Here is a 16,034-nt window from a genome sequence, read left to right on the forward strand (position 1 = left end):
CAGTGTTACCAACATTCCGCAAAAAAGTGTAATGTCGTTTGTAGTTCCATTGTGGCACGGCACGGAGCTTCGTTTTAATATTGATTGTTATTTTCTGCTATTAAAAGGCAATTTCAAATAACATTAATAATTAACGCTATTATTGCGCCATGAAAGTTAATGTATTGTACAGTGAATAGCGTATTGAAGATGCTACAACAACAGTTGTGTTATACATGTTAATGACGCTGGACATGCAGTTGTAAAGATGGTAACTTCCAACAAATTACTTGATAAAAAGGTCGTTAAAATGGCTGAACAGAACAATAGTACGGTTGTGCCGCAAAGAACTTTGTTAGGAGAAGTGAATGAGCAAATTACTTGTCCGCTATGTCGCGGTTACTACATCGACGCCACCACGATCGTAGAATGTTTGCACTCATTTTGTCGCAGCTGCATCATCAAGCATTTGCAAATTAGCCGTTACTGCCCGGTCTGCGACGTGCAGATAAATGTTGCAAAGCCAAATTTCAGACTAGACAAAGCTCTTCAAGATATTGTGTACAAACTAGTACCAGGACTTTTCCAAAAAGAAATGGAAAGGCGACAACAGTTTTACTCGTCTAGACCGGGGCCGGCTGCTTCAGCGACGCCAGAGCAAAGAGGTGAAGACACAGAGAGGATCATTTTCAGCCCAGAAGATGTTATCTCATTTTCTTTGGAATATGCAGATGCCACTGACACTGACAGCATATCAAGCAAATCATCAGACAGCAATGAACCTCAGCCCCCAACAGGTACAACGAGGAGGTTTCTACAGTGTCCTGCGGTTGTCAATATTAGTCATTTGAAGAAATTCTTAAGCATGAAATTTGATATTGATAGCACTCAATTTGCTATTGACATTTTATATAAAAGGGTACCTTTGCCAGACTACTACACTTTGATGGATATTGCTTATATTTACAATTGGAAGAGGAATGAACCAATGAGATTTTTCTACCAGATTATAGATTATGTAGCTATCAGAAATAGATTGTTTGACATTAATAGGAAAGGTTCTCATTTTCGAGACAGAAAATCAAGCCCAACACCAACAGAAGACACTAATGTTAGTAGCCCGGCTCCTAATATACACGATCAGGGTTCAGAAGTATCATCAGGTACTGACAGTCCCATGCCGGAAGATAACAGTGGCAAAAAGTCACATAGTTCTTCAACTACAGACAAGAATAATCAGTCCAACAAGGATATCAGTAGTCAAAATAAGTCAGGCAACAACAGTAACTCTACTGCCAAGAAAAATGATGATGAAGTAGAAAAGTCACAGTTTTTGAACTCTTTTGAATTAACAGCCAAAAGTAATAGCCAGGTGATTAAATCATCTCCTGTAAAAGGTAATGTGCAGGAGACATCATCATCATCTAATAATAATCCAGTTAAAAGTCAAGAAGCCCCAAAGGATGATGATACTTTAAAGAGAAAACCACAGACACCACCAAAAGCACCAGAAGTGAAAAGACTCAAAATTGAAATAGAAAAAACTAGAATGCCCCAAGGTCCGACTAAACCTGCCAACTCTAATTCTGCTTCATCCACTGGAGCTTCAGAACTTCACAAGTCTGGGAGTGCATTTGATAATTTGACAAAAACAAAAGACCCTGACAACAAACTCAGCCCTCAGCCTGCCAAAAACACCCCATCATCTTCTTCACCAACAAAGGAGCAAAAGATACCTGCTGTGGGTTCAAAACCAACTCCAGAGAGTACTGGATTAAAAAGAACAATTCCTAGTACAAGTAATATTTCTTCTCCAAAACGAAAAGCAACAAATGAGTCAGTGGCATCAGTACAGAATGCTTCTCAACCTAAAACAGTTTCTCCTCTTAAGCTTCAAGTACCCAAAATGGATTCACAGCAATTTGCTCTCCCAAAGCCTGCAGAAGTTCCAAAGCCACCTCCAAAAAGAATGCCTGATTTAAAACCTACCATGCCAACAACACAGGCAACCCAAAATAAAGGACAACCAATGAATAAAGTGAGGATGGATTTGTTAGCCAACAATAGTGATCCCACAATTGATAGAAGTAAGATATTGTCGCAGGTGAAATCATCACTTAATGCCGCTCATAATGCAGGCCAATCCTCAGGTGACCCGCTGAAATCTTTGTTGTTAGATTCATGTAAAATTAACATCCCTTCATCTCTCTCAATTACTTTAACAGACCAGAAATTAGATCCACGTAGTCCTAATGAGCCAACCACAAGTGATCCGAAAAAGAATATCACTAATAAAAATTTAGTTTCCGCGAATAGTAGCACCACAGCTCATAAAGTGCCTAGTCCGCCTGTTCACAACTACATTGAAATATTAAAGTTGCCAGATAGTAATCCTAAAAAACAACAGATTAAAGCTGAAGGTAATACTGATACCAAGCAAAGTCCACAAGCAAAACCTGAAGGTTCAACAGCATCACCAAAGCCTCCAGGCAAATCTTCTGAGTCATCTGCTAAAGGGCCAGTACCTAATTTAAAACCTATAGCTGACACTAAACTAGGAAAGCAAAGTGGTAACTTTGCTTCACCTATTACTTTTCAGCAAACATTTGAGAAGCAATTACAAACTTTAGTATCAGATAAAAAAACGAAACTCCCAAAAAATAAAGCTCAGGTGCCCAAACTTGTTCCAGCTACTCCAAAAACTTTCAATACCATAAATAAACTGAATAATCCAAACAATAAGTCGCCCAGTAGTGTAACTATGACTCCAGAAAATAAGCCTAGTGCTGCTCTAGACTTGACAACTCCCCATAATATGCAAAGTCAAATAGGACAGCATCCTAACCAATCCCGACTTTTAGAAAAAATGCAGTCAATCGCGAATTTGGCAGCAACAAAACAAAACCCCCCCGGAAAAGGTTTGCCGGCAAATGTGAATCAAGGGAATGTCTATTCACCTATTTCTAGTAGACCCGCAAATACGGGTGCAAGTCCATTGAGAATACCTTCTTCGAATATGAACCAAGTTAAGCATGAGAAAGGTAGTCCCAGTGGATCCCAGACTTCTGTTCGGCATGACATGGGTAATAAACCTTTTCAAATAAATCAAGCAAACAGTGGCAATTCTATAATGTCTCCTAGCTATACCCAGTCACATAATTCTCCCACTCCGACGCAGCCTTCTCCAAGATCTCAAACACGATCTCCTAGTTCTTCTCCTAAATTAGTAATTGCTGAAGAAAAGCAGGCAAGTAGTAGTTCATCAGAACAGAGTATTAACCAATCTAATCAAATATCGAGCACACAACTCCCCAACCTTAACACTTTAAAAAATGAATCTCCTAAGGCATCCCCAGGGCCTTCTAAACCAGGTCCTAAACCAATGAAACCATTATCATCGGGTCTTAAACTGTCTGGGATTCGCCAGCCCATAACCCCTACTATTAAGTCCAGCCCTACTATGAATCTTCCTCCAGATTATATGACATCTCAGCAGATGATTGCACAACATCCAATGGCACATTTAAGGCATCAGATGGAAATGAATTGGTACAAAGCTAATCTATTCAAAAGTATGGCAAATGCCGTACATCAGAATCAACATGATTTTAATAACAAAGATAAGCAATGAAATTTCAATGTAAGATAAATAATTGTTAATTATTATTGTATTTATTTTTATGAAAACATAATATACATTAAATAGTTACTAATATAATATTTCCTGTTTTTTGAGTTATATTTTACATTTTTCTTTTTTAGTTACAGCTTAACTGTATTAACATAAATAAGTTGTGTGTAAATGAAATATTCTTAAGAATAACTGTAATTTTATATGTAGGTCACTTGATAAAGGGTGTTAAATTCATTTGTAAACTTATTTTGATGCTGGGAGTAGACATATAATTAATGTATTACAAAGATTCATAAACATACTTGAATAATAGAAGAAACGTATTTTTATATCAAATTCTGTTTCAAATAACACATACTTTTGTCAAATGAATCCTACGCTTTACTGTTGTATCTAATATCATGAACTACATAGTATATAAGTATGATTTAATAATTAAAAAAATACTATCATTTATATTTGATGATGATGACCATGCAATTTACTTTTTTTTATAATACTTTCTATACTTTACATAAGGTTTGTGATTGACAGATTGTTTCCCAATGTTTCTCCAGTTTTCAACCTTATCTGTATAGTTATAAAGTCTTTAAGAGCATCATCCTATTGAGCAACATGTTTATAACATTTAGTTTAGTTATAAAACCAGATACATTAAAATCAGACTTCTATCATAAATTCGAAGTACCTAATTTTATTTACCTGTACGGCTAACACCAGCTTGACACTGATATATTCGCTAGCGTGTGGGTAACTTATTTTCTATGCATCTCGCTCGTACTCGGATATTAGTGGGAGCGAGATGTATAGAAAGTAAGTTACGCAGACTTTAGTGAATATGTCAATATTAGACGTCTAAGGCAGTTGTGGTATTCCTACATGTTTACTATGCTTGGGTTTCATGTCATACATTAATCCTGAGTATCTTTTACATTTTAGGTTGTCATAACCTATGTATTCACTTTACATACATTGCATACTGTATTCTTGTGATTAAGTAATCTTGACCTTAAGATGGGAATTGTAATTTGTAATAAATGGTGGCAATTATTTTTTTTTTTTATTTCCGTCCTGTAGTGTTTATATTGGAGATCTAAAAAGGTATATATTTTATTTAAATACACGAGTTTATTGCATATATTTGTAAACTTCTGTTGGTGTTCAATTAGGTTTTACGTTTCAGATGTCGGCTGCTCAAACTGCTATCCCCTTCAAATCCCGCAAGAGGACTTACATGAATAAGAGAAACAAAGAATGTAATGAGAATGAAAATATTCTTAACAAAATGAAATTATCAGAAGACAGTGATTTAAATCTCAAAAATAACTTTGACAATGGTAAGATATTGAACTTTTTTATTCTCACGGATAAACCCGTTATGCGGGGTCGGGTTTCCTAATCTTGAGATGCCACTTTGTTCGCTGATAAGCGTCGTCACTGGACAGGCCCAACTCCTTCATGTCTCTCCGGACATTCGTCAGCCAGGTAGTCACTGGCCTGCCCCTTCCTCCCTTTGCTGCAGCCATGGAAAGGCAATGGTAAGATATTGAACGTCTATTTATGTATATTATTTTCTTCAAAGTGGGACAGCAACAGGCCAGGTGACATGCTAAAATTCATATTGCAGGTGTGCAAGTATCACATTGCAAGCAGTTTTATTTATTCTGAGTTAACACTTACATGTAACTTTCAACACGGCGAATATTTTTTTGTAATCGCCAAATGATATGTAATCGGAAAATGACCCAGAATTGAGTACATGTTATTTAAACTTAAGTAAAATACATTTATGCTGTGATTGATTAGTTTACTTAGATCTTATAGTAATTTAGATAAATTGTTTCAGACTCCTGCTCTGCTCCCAAAATATCCAGGAAAACCTTCAAGTCTGTTTCAATCGTCGAGTCTAAAGATGAATGTGAAGAATCCTTTGACGAGAGGTTTGTACGACAATGAAAGCATACTTATTATAATTACGATGTTCGGGAAATCTATACGAACTGGCTTACATACAAAATATTTTAACATCGGCAAGGGCCAGCAGATAATGATGATTAACAAGAAAATGAAGATTATTTTTAATTTTTCAGAAATCGAAATGCTGTTACTTCAGGACCGCTTCCTAGTCGAGAAGAAGAATTTGAATGGTTGCAAAACTTCCTTTTAGAGAGCCTTGACAAAGAGGAATCTGCTTCTTTATATGTCTCTGGGCAACCCGGTACAGGCAAAACGGCGACCTTGTCATGCTTACTGAATTCGCCAAAGGTAAACTTCATTTTATTAGGGTTCTGTACCGAAAGGGTATAACGGGACCCTATTACTAAGCCTCCGCTGTCCGTCCGTCCGTCCGTCTGTCACCAAGCTGTATCTCACGAACCGTGATAGCTAGACAGTTGAAATTTTCACAGATGTATTTCTGTTGCCGCTATAACAACAAATACTAAAAAGTAAGGAACCCTTGGTGGGCGAGTCCGACTCGCACTTGCCCTGTTTTTTTACAATATTTCTCTATCTAAATTGTTAATTTGGACTTGAACTTTATGTGAGCAAACGAGTCTATTCGACTTCGACTGGTGCTGCCCTCTTGTGGGCTTTTATATGTTAAATATTATGACGTAATTAGTTCCGACGCCTGCCGCTAGCATTATTGTGCGACATTTCATAAGATTACGTGTGTTTGTGATAAGCGTCACCTACCTCCACCGATGCTGGCAAAATTGTCACAATGGATCGAGGCCATAAGAACTAAAAACTGAACTGACTTTGCACCTTGCCAGTAACGCTAGTGACCCACCCCACTTCATGGGAAAGTTTGAGCTTTCCTAATAATCTCTGTGGCTCAATTTATGAATCTACATGTTTACAAAAGATGAGAATATCGCCAAAAGCCTATGTAGGGGTAAACATTTTAATGCCGATTTGAAAATCACTTTTGCCAATAAGTTTCGGGCAAAACAAAACAATGTTTTCCTAGGCAACAATTGGTTGTATTGAATCCATATTATTCAATCAAGTGACGGGAAAATTCTTCACCTCAGGCGGGACCCGAAATCCTGACCTCGAGATACAAGCCCGCCGCTCTACTAATGCCGAATATCTTTCGAAATTAAAAAACTTAATTCGTATTATATTCATTTGTATTTAAATTTTCAACTTAAAAATTGTTTACAGATCAAAGAAGGCTTTAAACAAGTATATGTGAACTGCACCATGATGAAGTCAGCCGCCAGCATATACAGCAGAATTTGCAAAGAGTTGCAGCTGACTACTTCAGGGTCCACAGAGAAGGCGTGCTTGGCTGCCATAGAAAAATATTTGAATAAAAAACACAAGATGATGTAAGTAATATAATGTTGAAACTTCAGAATTTGTGGTAAGATACGCTGAAATAACTTCAGTCCTTTCGTTAAAGATTTTCTGAATCATTAATTAAATTATTTCTCACTTTTACTAAACTAACCTTATTTAAAAATGCTGATAGTGACTTACTATATAGCCGTAATTTGCAATACAGTAACCATTTCCTTCACATTAAACAATTATTTGCATCAGTTATACACGAACGGCGCTATTCATGCACGTCCTACAATCCTTAAAATAGTTAATACATTTGTAGTTATATTTCTTTAGTCCTTATCTGCGATTATTGCATTTCAACGAGTATGTTTTCCAGCTTACTGGTATTGGACGAGATCGACCAGCTGGACAGCAAGCGGCAGTCAGTGCTGTATACGATTTTTGAGTGGCCGGCGTTGGCTGGGTCTCGTCTGGTCTTGGTGGGCGTGGCCAACGCGCTGGACCTGACTGAGCGCGCCCTTCCACGGTTGCAGGTATTGTATTAAAATGAGTTAACTTTTGATATCTTACAGCCGAGATTTTGTTATATCTAGCCATAGTGTCAATGGTTAATTTCCATAGGGCCATATTAAACAACTATTACTATGAAGGGAACCACGAAATCGCAAAAAAAAGGTGTTCCATATAAAACTTCGACATACATTCACCGAAATGTACTTATAAAAATAGGCGTAGCTGATGTTTTTTTGTGATTTCGGGGTCAGCCCACTTAGCCAGTTGCGACCTTCAGATTTACCTGTAAGAGTATGGCTACTGATTTGACTAGGTATCTGACCAATTATTTCTGATTTGTTATTATGTGTTTTTAAGCAGACTGAAGTAGGTCTAATAGTTAACTTTATGGGCTTATTTTTGTTGTTGATTATTAACGACAGCCTATATTTTTTTATAAAGTACATACTTACACATTTAAAATAATTATGTACCTATGTATGAATGTATGTCACTTTATTGCACATAAACAGGTTTATACATAAAACGGACAAAACAAAACAAAAATAAAAATGTTATGTACAAAGGCGAACTTATCCCTAAAAGGGATAGAAAATATATGTCGGAGAATGGCTGAAATGTGCCACCTGTCGCCTTCAAGAGGCGTTTTATCATGCAAACCTTGACAAAAAGAGCAAACTAGGGTGTTACGTACACCTGAGTGGCGTTCGACACAGTTCCGCCAAGACGTCATAGAGTGCGCTGTTAAAACAATAGAAGTCCAGAACAATTGAAGTTATGCTGTCAATCAATCTTCAGAAGGGGAATGATGAGAACGGATGGGAGAAGACGATGTCTGTGGCGGTTGCTGGGTGTAATCCACTGGTTTGCTTAAGATAAAAAATGAACCGTGTGCTGTGATTTGTAATGAGTCTTGTCCAGTAAAGACTGTGTGGTGAATATCGTATTTCGTTGAAAGCTCTCGTCATCCACGATTGAAGGTTCTGATGTGCTGGCGATACTATGATACGCCCACAATTCCCGACATATATATATATATATAGGGATAGGGAGGGAAAATATATGCCACGTACTTTCTGTACAATATTCCGATATGTTGTATGTTTTAGGCGCGTTGTTCGCTGCGGCCACGCACCCTGCACTTCGCGCCGTACACCAAGCAGCAGATCATCAACATATTCACCAAGATACTGGGCGACGCTGACAAGACCAACGTGTTCTCGCCGGTCGCCTTACAAATGTTGGCAGGTATACATGTTAATGGAGTGGAGACCACGGACTAGCAAGCGCATCGTAGGACGTCCACCCACAAGATGGACAGACAACCTTGTTAAGGTCGCTGGAAGACGCTGGATGCGGGTCGCTTCCAACCGGCACGTATGGAGATCCAAGGGGGAGGCCTATGTTCAGCAGTGGACGTCTTATGGCTGAGATGATGATGATGATGATACATGTTAATTCAATATTTTTGAATAATTGGTTCTTTATCATTAACTAATAGATGCATTTGTCTATTATAAACTTATTAATCTCAATGGGACGATTTTTTTTTGGTTTTGTCTCGTAATAAGTGAGATCATAGGTGCGAACTGCGAAAGTGAGAAGGTCAAATTGTATACTTAAGTACTTTAAAAGACAAATGTAAATGGGCCCATCCGTGAAAAAATAGACAACAGGCAATTATAAATAGACAATCGACTATAAAACTTTATTCACATCATAAAAGATAACGTTGACTTTGAACTTTTTTTACTAACAATTTGATATTGAGGATATGATTTTTTATTGCCAAGTCTACATTCAACCTGCATACTGATTAGTAGTAAATTTAACGTGGCCATAAATAGAGTAAAACCAAATTTCATCTGGGTGCGTAGCCAACGTGCAATCGCTCCGTAGTGAAGGAAACGCATCACTGTCGAGTTTCGCTTTAGTGGGGAAGAATGAAAGACAATACGTGTTTTATAGTATTTACATATTTTTAGAGTTATATAGTTATTAAATCAAATCAAACTAAATTTAGCCATGTGTAAAGCAGCCTTTTAATTTTATTTTCTATCTTATAGCCAAAATCGCCGCCGTCTCTGGTGACATGCGAAGAGCCCTAGACATAGGCCGCAGAGTGATCGAGCTAGCAAAACGCAGTAAATTCTCTGAGAACCAATCCGTGGACACCATGATGAAAGACTGCACGGTCACAGTGGAGCTCAAGCAAGTCCTAGAAGTACTAAACGATGTGTACGGAGGCTCCAAGAAAATCGAGTCTGATGTCGATGAAGGGTTCCCGATGCAACAGAAGTTGATACTTTGCAGTCTTATGCTTATGCTCAAGGGGAAAAATAAGGATATCGTTATGGGGAAATTACACGATGTTTATAAAAAGTGAGTATTGTTTTTCTTATTATTTATCATCAGCATTGTCCAGACTTATCGCTACGGCTCACTAAGGGAGCCTATGATCTATAGTTCGTTTTTTTTTAGCATTAGAAATAAGGTAAACAATCTTGATGTGTCTTTTAATTGAAAAACGCATTTTAAAAATAAGATACGGCAAATATGTAACAATTATGAATCTAATATTCTTCTGCTTTCGTAAGTAATCGTTTTTGATTTTTTTTAAAACGTTTTTCAATTAAAAGACATGTTAAGATCGCTTACCTTCTTGCAAGTTCTTTCTAATGCTAAAAAAAAACGAACTATAGGCGGGAACCTACTCCAAATAATTGGCAAAGGCACTAAATTTTACCAAAGGGATTGGTGACCTTAAAAGCCATAAGCGAAACTTAGGCCTTATTGAAAACAGTCTGGTTTCCTCTCGATGCTATCCTTCACCGAAAATAAACAGTGGATAAAAACCGGACAAGTGCGAGTCGAACTCGCCCTCCGAGGGTTCCGTACTTTTTAGTATTTGTTGTTATAGCATCAACAGAAGTACATCATCTGTGAAAATTTCAACTGTAAGATATCACGGTTCATGAGATACAGCCTGGTGACAGACAGACGGACTGCCATTTTATTTATTTTCTTCTATTTTATGTCGCACTAAGCTTATGCCTGAAAATTCCTTTAACTTTAAAGATTTAAATGAACATGGGTGTTTAATACAGAGTAGCAGCAGCTCGCAACATCGCGCCACTGGACATGAGCGAGATGTCAAGCGCGTGTACTCTGCTCGAGGCGCGCGGTGCGTTACGGTGAGTTGGATTAATGTCAATTGTTCACTTTACATAAAATAAAGAGATTGAATAGTCATCAGCATTCATAATTACGCAGTGTTTCATCTAGGCCTCTAAAAACCTTTTAATTTTGGATAGAAATGGAATCGAATTTAATTTTTTTTTTATTAACGATTTGGTCGTTAACTACAAAATTTCAAAAAATTGTAAATGCTTATCATCATTAACTAAAAACTTAGGGAAGGTCTGCTGCGGCACGGGATCCGGGAGCTGCCCTCAGTGCCCCGTTTATATAAACTCGGATACGTGCATAGTGCTGTCCCTCTCGCACACCGGATCGTCACACGAAACAATCTTTTTTTTTTAATTAATTGAGAAATCGGTTTTACTTAACAAATAGACAAAGGATTCTATTAGAAATCTACAAACTATACCTCGTGGACCTTTAAGTGGTATCCAGACGGGACTGATCAAATCGACCGAGAAATGGAATTGGCGTCAATTTCCAATTTTAGGTTTATGGTGATATTAGAGCCCTCTAAATTGAAAAAATGCCCCGGAACGAAAATAATGGCCTCACAAATTGGTAGTGTTCCGTCCGCATCTCATTTTATCGGTAATATCGGCGGTTGAAATCGGCGAGCCAAATTGGTATTTGCTCCTGATTCGATCGGGCAATTGAATCAGATTGGCGAGAAATTGACTCAGAATCAGAATCATTTATTTTGCTGGAACATTACACAGATGGTACAATTTGTCATGTCAGTAGATGTGTTACATGAATGCATGTTCTGCCACACTTGGCATGCAAAACTTAAACTAAGTAATGGAGCATTCCATGAAATTGTCTACCGTTTGTCCCGTACAAACGCGAATTTTCTGAAGATTTTCAGGTATAAGAGTTTCCTTTTCAATGACAAATGCTCAAAAATATGGGCAGAAAAATAATCGCCTGCTTTAAATGCCCAAAAAAAAGTCGCAACACAGGAAATAGAATACGTTTGTACGGAACAGTCCGTGGAATGCTCCTAATACATTTAGCCTAAGTTTACGATAACATTATCTATAATAAGGATACCCCTTTATAATTATCCGATGTTGCCCGTTTAGTAACCTTTTTAATTTGATCAGCTGCACGGGTGCCGCGGGGCGCACTCGGCGCCTACGCCTGCAGTGGGACGAGGCGGAGCTGACGGCCGCGCTGCGCGACAAGCCGCTCATGGCCGCCATCCTCGCCGACGCCAGCTGCCGCCCCAACTGTTAGTATTAACTAATTGATACCCTTATAGTCTGTTTGAGATCCTGAAAACGGTGAAAATTATCCTAAAAATACGTGTGATACCTCTTTAGATTCGTCATAATGCCTAGAAAAATGTATTCGAAAGCGATATTGGGGAAATAAAAAATAACTACTTCCCCCCCCCCCTTTTTTTGCTTATAACTTTTGATATTTTTGTGTGCTAGTTAATACACGCTTCGGATACATTTTTCTAGGCATCATGACGAATCTAATGAGGTATCACACGTATTTTTAGGAGTATTATCTCTATTTTTCACCGTTTTCAGGATCTCGAACTGACTATTAGGGCTGATTTAGACGGCGCGCGAACTCTCATGCGATTTTAGTTACATTGAGGACTATTAGTTACGTCCAATTCAACCGACCGATCAAAAACCGCAATGTAATGACACTCGCAGTCGAGTTCCCGCATCGTCTAAATGAGCCCTTAGGGTCAGTTCTACCAAACCGTCCGTCAACATTTGCTAAATTGTATGTATGAGATATTTTATACTTTACTGCTGGTTGATGTTGATAATTCCGTCAATAGCGGTTGATGTAACTGGCCCTTAATGCGTTCGCTGATAGTCAGTACGTCAAGAGGCGGGGTTAGGCTAAACGACGCTGACTTTGTTACTGTCACCAAATATATTTAAAAAATAACGAAAAATTGTAAAATCCGGTTGGCACCAGTACTGATAAGTGATAACAACAATTTTTACCTAGTGACACGACACTTTCCTTTTATTCGTGTAGGTATTTATTAATTTAAATTACTCTTATAAAAATAATACCCTTCCAGGTTCCGTAAATAAACCTGGAAGGCCTGCTACTAGGTATCGTTATATTGATAAGGCTGCTAATGATTAGATTTCTGAATATGAAAAAAAAAAATTTATAGTACATTATTGTCGAGGCTCGGAAGTAGCTACTTGCAGGCTGAGGATTCGTTTTAAACGGACGACCTTGGGAGTCCGTTTAATTGAATCCGAAGCCAGCAAGTAGCCTTCTAGCCGAGTCATATATAGTGCTTTTCTCAAAAATGGTGCAAGAAATATAAATATCATAGAAATATTGTACAAAAGCAACGTTCTTGCATATATATTTTGACAGAAAAAAGCCCTTGCCGCCTTTTTATTTTTTTAATAATAAATAGAAGTGTATTTTTCTGCCAAATATACGCCAACCTATTTGAGACATCTAAATAGTCGCGGTACTAATCATCTGTTTGGCTGTTTAATGGGCCTGTGCCTTCATTTGATATGGTCATTTCAACTTTTAAAAAGTTTGGAACTCGACAAATAATGGAATTTGTATGCAACATTGCAGTCCCAAAATCGAGACTGCAATGTTTTTAACTTTTTAATTTTTGACTGACCATAAACTACGCGCTTCGCGACCTATTTTTTAGACGGCAAAGTCGACTTTGCCGTCCATTTTTGAGAAAAACTATTTTATTGTCTTTTTTTTTCGATTGTGTTGTGTAAGTAAAACATGTTAACCCTGTGAAGATGTAATGTGCTGTGATTAATTAAGAATTTTCTTTTGGCATTAAAAACACGATGGTAATGAAATTTTGACATTGTAGTATGCCAGGTTTTTGCCAATGAACAATGTATTTAACATATAGTCAAAAAAGTTTATGATATGGACATGAGTTTTCATGGTATCCGGTTTGTCTGAGACATTTTTTTTACTAAATCTTAAGTAAGTTAAAATGACCCAAAAATTAAGGTTTTCCTCTGAAAACCTTAAGCATTAAAGTGACGAAGCGTGACATTGACGTTATGTTTGTGAGATGGCGCTGCCATTTCCGGTGCGACCAAAACATTCGTTTTTTTAACTCACTGTTTTGTGGCTTGTGGTTTGTACTGGCGATTTACTTGTTTTTACATTCACAATAATATTACTTAGGCTTTTAAATATAAAGTTCCGTTCGATTTTATTTTAGGTTACATATTACTCGGTTATTTTATCCTACACTGACTTGGATGTTATCTCCCATCACCATCCAAGGGTATTCACATAAAGTACTGTTCAACATAAAAATCTAACGATTCTTTATAAACTGTAGCCTCAAAATTCATTCAAAAGTGGAAAAGGAAAAAATACTGTCTTTGGTGAGACTTGAACCACAAAACAGATAGGTACAGAAGTCAATCACATGTATGTAGGTACTTTACTTCATACCTACGCTCGGCGGTCGCTCTAGGGTTGTTAACTATAGCTTATGCACAAAAAACTATCGTGGTAGTGGCACTCGTATCTAGTTCTTTGATTTATTGTTGAGGATGGAACGGGAAGAATGGAAATATAAATTAATAATAACTAAAATATTTTTATTTTAAAGTCATTGTTAAACTGGTAGTTTAAATAACGATAATTCACCGTTTAATGTTGAATTTAAACAACCATCTACTAAACAGTTATAATAACTTTTTTTTGTTTCTCCATTATTGCACAAAAAAGTTCACAGACGCGTGTCTCAAGCGGATAGCACTCGCGCTCGCAGTGGTCCCAACCGGTCCGAGATATCGTGTCCGTGAGCAGTGTCTATGTGTGCGTTGCTCGAGCGCGCTTTGTATAGTATGAATCAAGCGATCTGAGCTAGTTCACTCAAAGAGTCTCAAGAATACAATACCATTGAGTGGTAAACCACAAATTAGGATAATCCCCTCGTAGTAAAAGCAGATTATAACCGCCTTGAAATGTTAGTATAGATTAACGACTCTATTTCTTTAAACAATAGACTACAAAATACACTAACTAAATAATGGCTAACCCAACTTTTTTTTGCATTTAACAACCATCGACACCTGTTGTGGCTAAGGTGCATGTGACTTTCCAAAAGATTGAATATGATATTATCTTTTTAAACCATTTTAACCCCATTCAACACGACATAAGGTTTAGAATTCAATATAAATGCAGTGTACTTCTAACTTATTTTGTAAGTAAATTGGTTGGCGCCTACGAGAACAAAAGCAGATAATAGGATTGTAATAGAACAATGCCATTGTTAGTACAGGTAAGTGAACAAGATCAGTTCAAAAAAATTTACCTATATGTAGATTGATTTCTGTACCTATCTGTTTTGTGCTTGAACTCACGGCCTCTGGATGGATGGCAGTTCAAGTCTCACTAATAATTTTTTCACCTTTAAATTTATTCTAAGCTTAATAGCATCGTTCGCAGACGTTTCTGCTTGTTAAACTGTAGCCTCTTTGAAAATTGTTCAATTTAACGAAAGGAGCGTTTAGTGCCTTGACACGTTTTGTTTGGATGTTTCATGGATGTTTGTTAAGGTGAGTTGGTGTTTTGTAATCTTAGGTAATTATGTTTGAATCTATTAATACTTAATTCATGTTGTGTAATATCTAATATCAAATTATGAATTAAGAGCCTTTCAACGTGCACACTAGCGCCACAGCTAAATAATCGTGATTATTTAAATTTAACGAAAGATATAGAAAAAAGGGGGCCGCTACGTACTGTATTGTGTATTTAACTACCTTTTGAATACATCAAACTACTAACTATGTTGCTGGTTTCGTCGATCTAGGAACTCAAAACAAAAACGGCCGTTTTAACTTTGGACGCATAGAATGCCGAATCCAGCAACATAAAAACTAGTCTGATGTATTGAAAAGGTACTTACATACTCAATACAGTACGTAGCGGCCCCCTTTTTTCTATATATTTCGTTAAATTTAAACAATCACGATTATTTAGCTGTGGCGCTAGTGTGCACGTTGAAGGGCTCTTAATATTTCTGATATTTTGGTAATTGAACTTGAAGCGCGCGATTCTTTTATGCGATAAACGCGGGGCAGGAGATTGTCGCACACCCATTTTACATCAGATAATCTAATGACTTTTTACATTGTTGTACGGGGTAAATGCAGCGGTAAGCGCATCGCATTGTCATTTTTCCTACATTCCGTTGATCGCATCGCATAAAACAACCGCGCACTGTTGGTATAATTAAATATGTAATATATACCCCCTTATTCATAAAACTTTACGGGCCTGATTTAGTTAAATTATGTTTTATCCCTTTCTTACAAATATATAAGTCGAAATGACAGATAAAGACAACCGATTAAGAGCTAATTGAGGTTTGCAGCGCATTTATGAATAAGGGGATTAATATGTC

General features: G+C 37.3%; 1 protein-coding gene across 1 annotated transcript; it reads left to right on the forward strand.

The window, feature by feature from the left end:
- Positions 1-31: 31 nt before the first annotated feature.
- On the forward strand, positions 32-11,863 carry LOC134663356 (polycomb group protein Psc-like). The gene is made up of 10 exons (XM_063519718.1): positions 32-3,607; positions 4,797-4,950; positions 5,460-5,553; positions 5,704-5,878; positions 6,785-6,951; positions 7,287-7,443; positions 8,533-8,671; positions 9,490-9,805; positions 10,531-10,617; positions 11,731-11,863. Exons 1-10 carry the CDS (start codon positions 248-250, stop codon positions 11,861-11,863), a joined length of 4,782 nt encoding a protein of 1,593 aa, XP_063375788.1. The 5' UTR covers positions 32-247.
- Positions 11,864-16,034: the final 4,171 nt, after the last annotated feature.

Source organism: Cydia fagiglandana, chromosome 4 (assembly GCF_963556715.1).
Source record: "Cydia fagiglandana chromosome 4, ilCydFagi1.1, whole genome shotgun sequence".
Classification (NCBI taxonomy): Eukaryota; Metazoa; Arthropoda; class Insecta; order Lepidoptera; family Tortricidae; genus Cydia; species Cydia fagiglandana.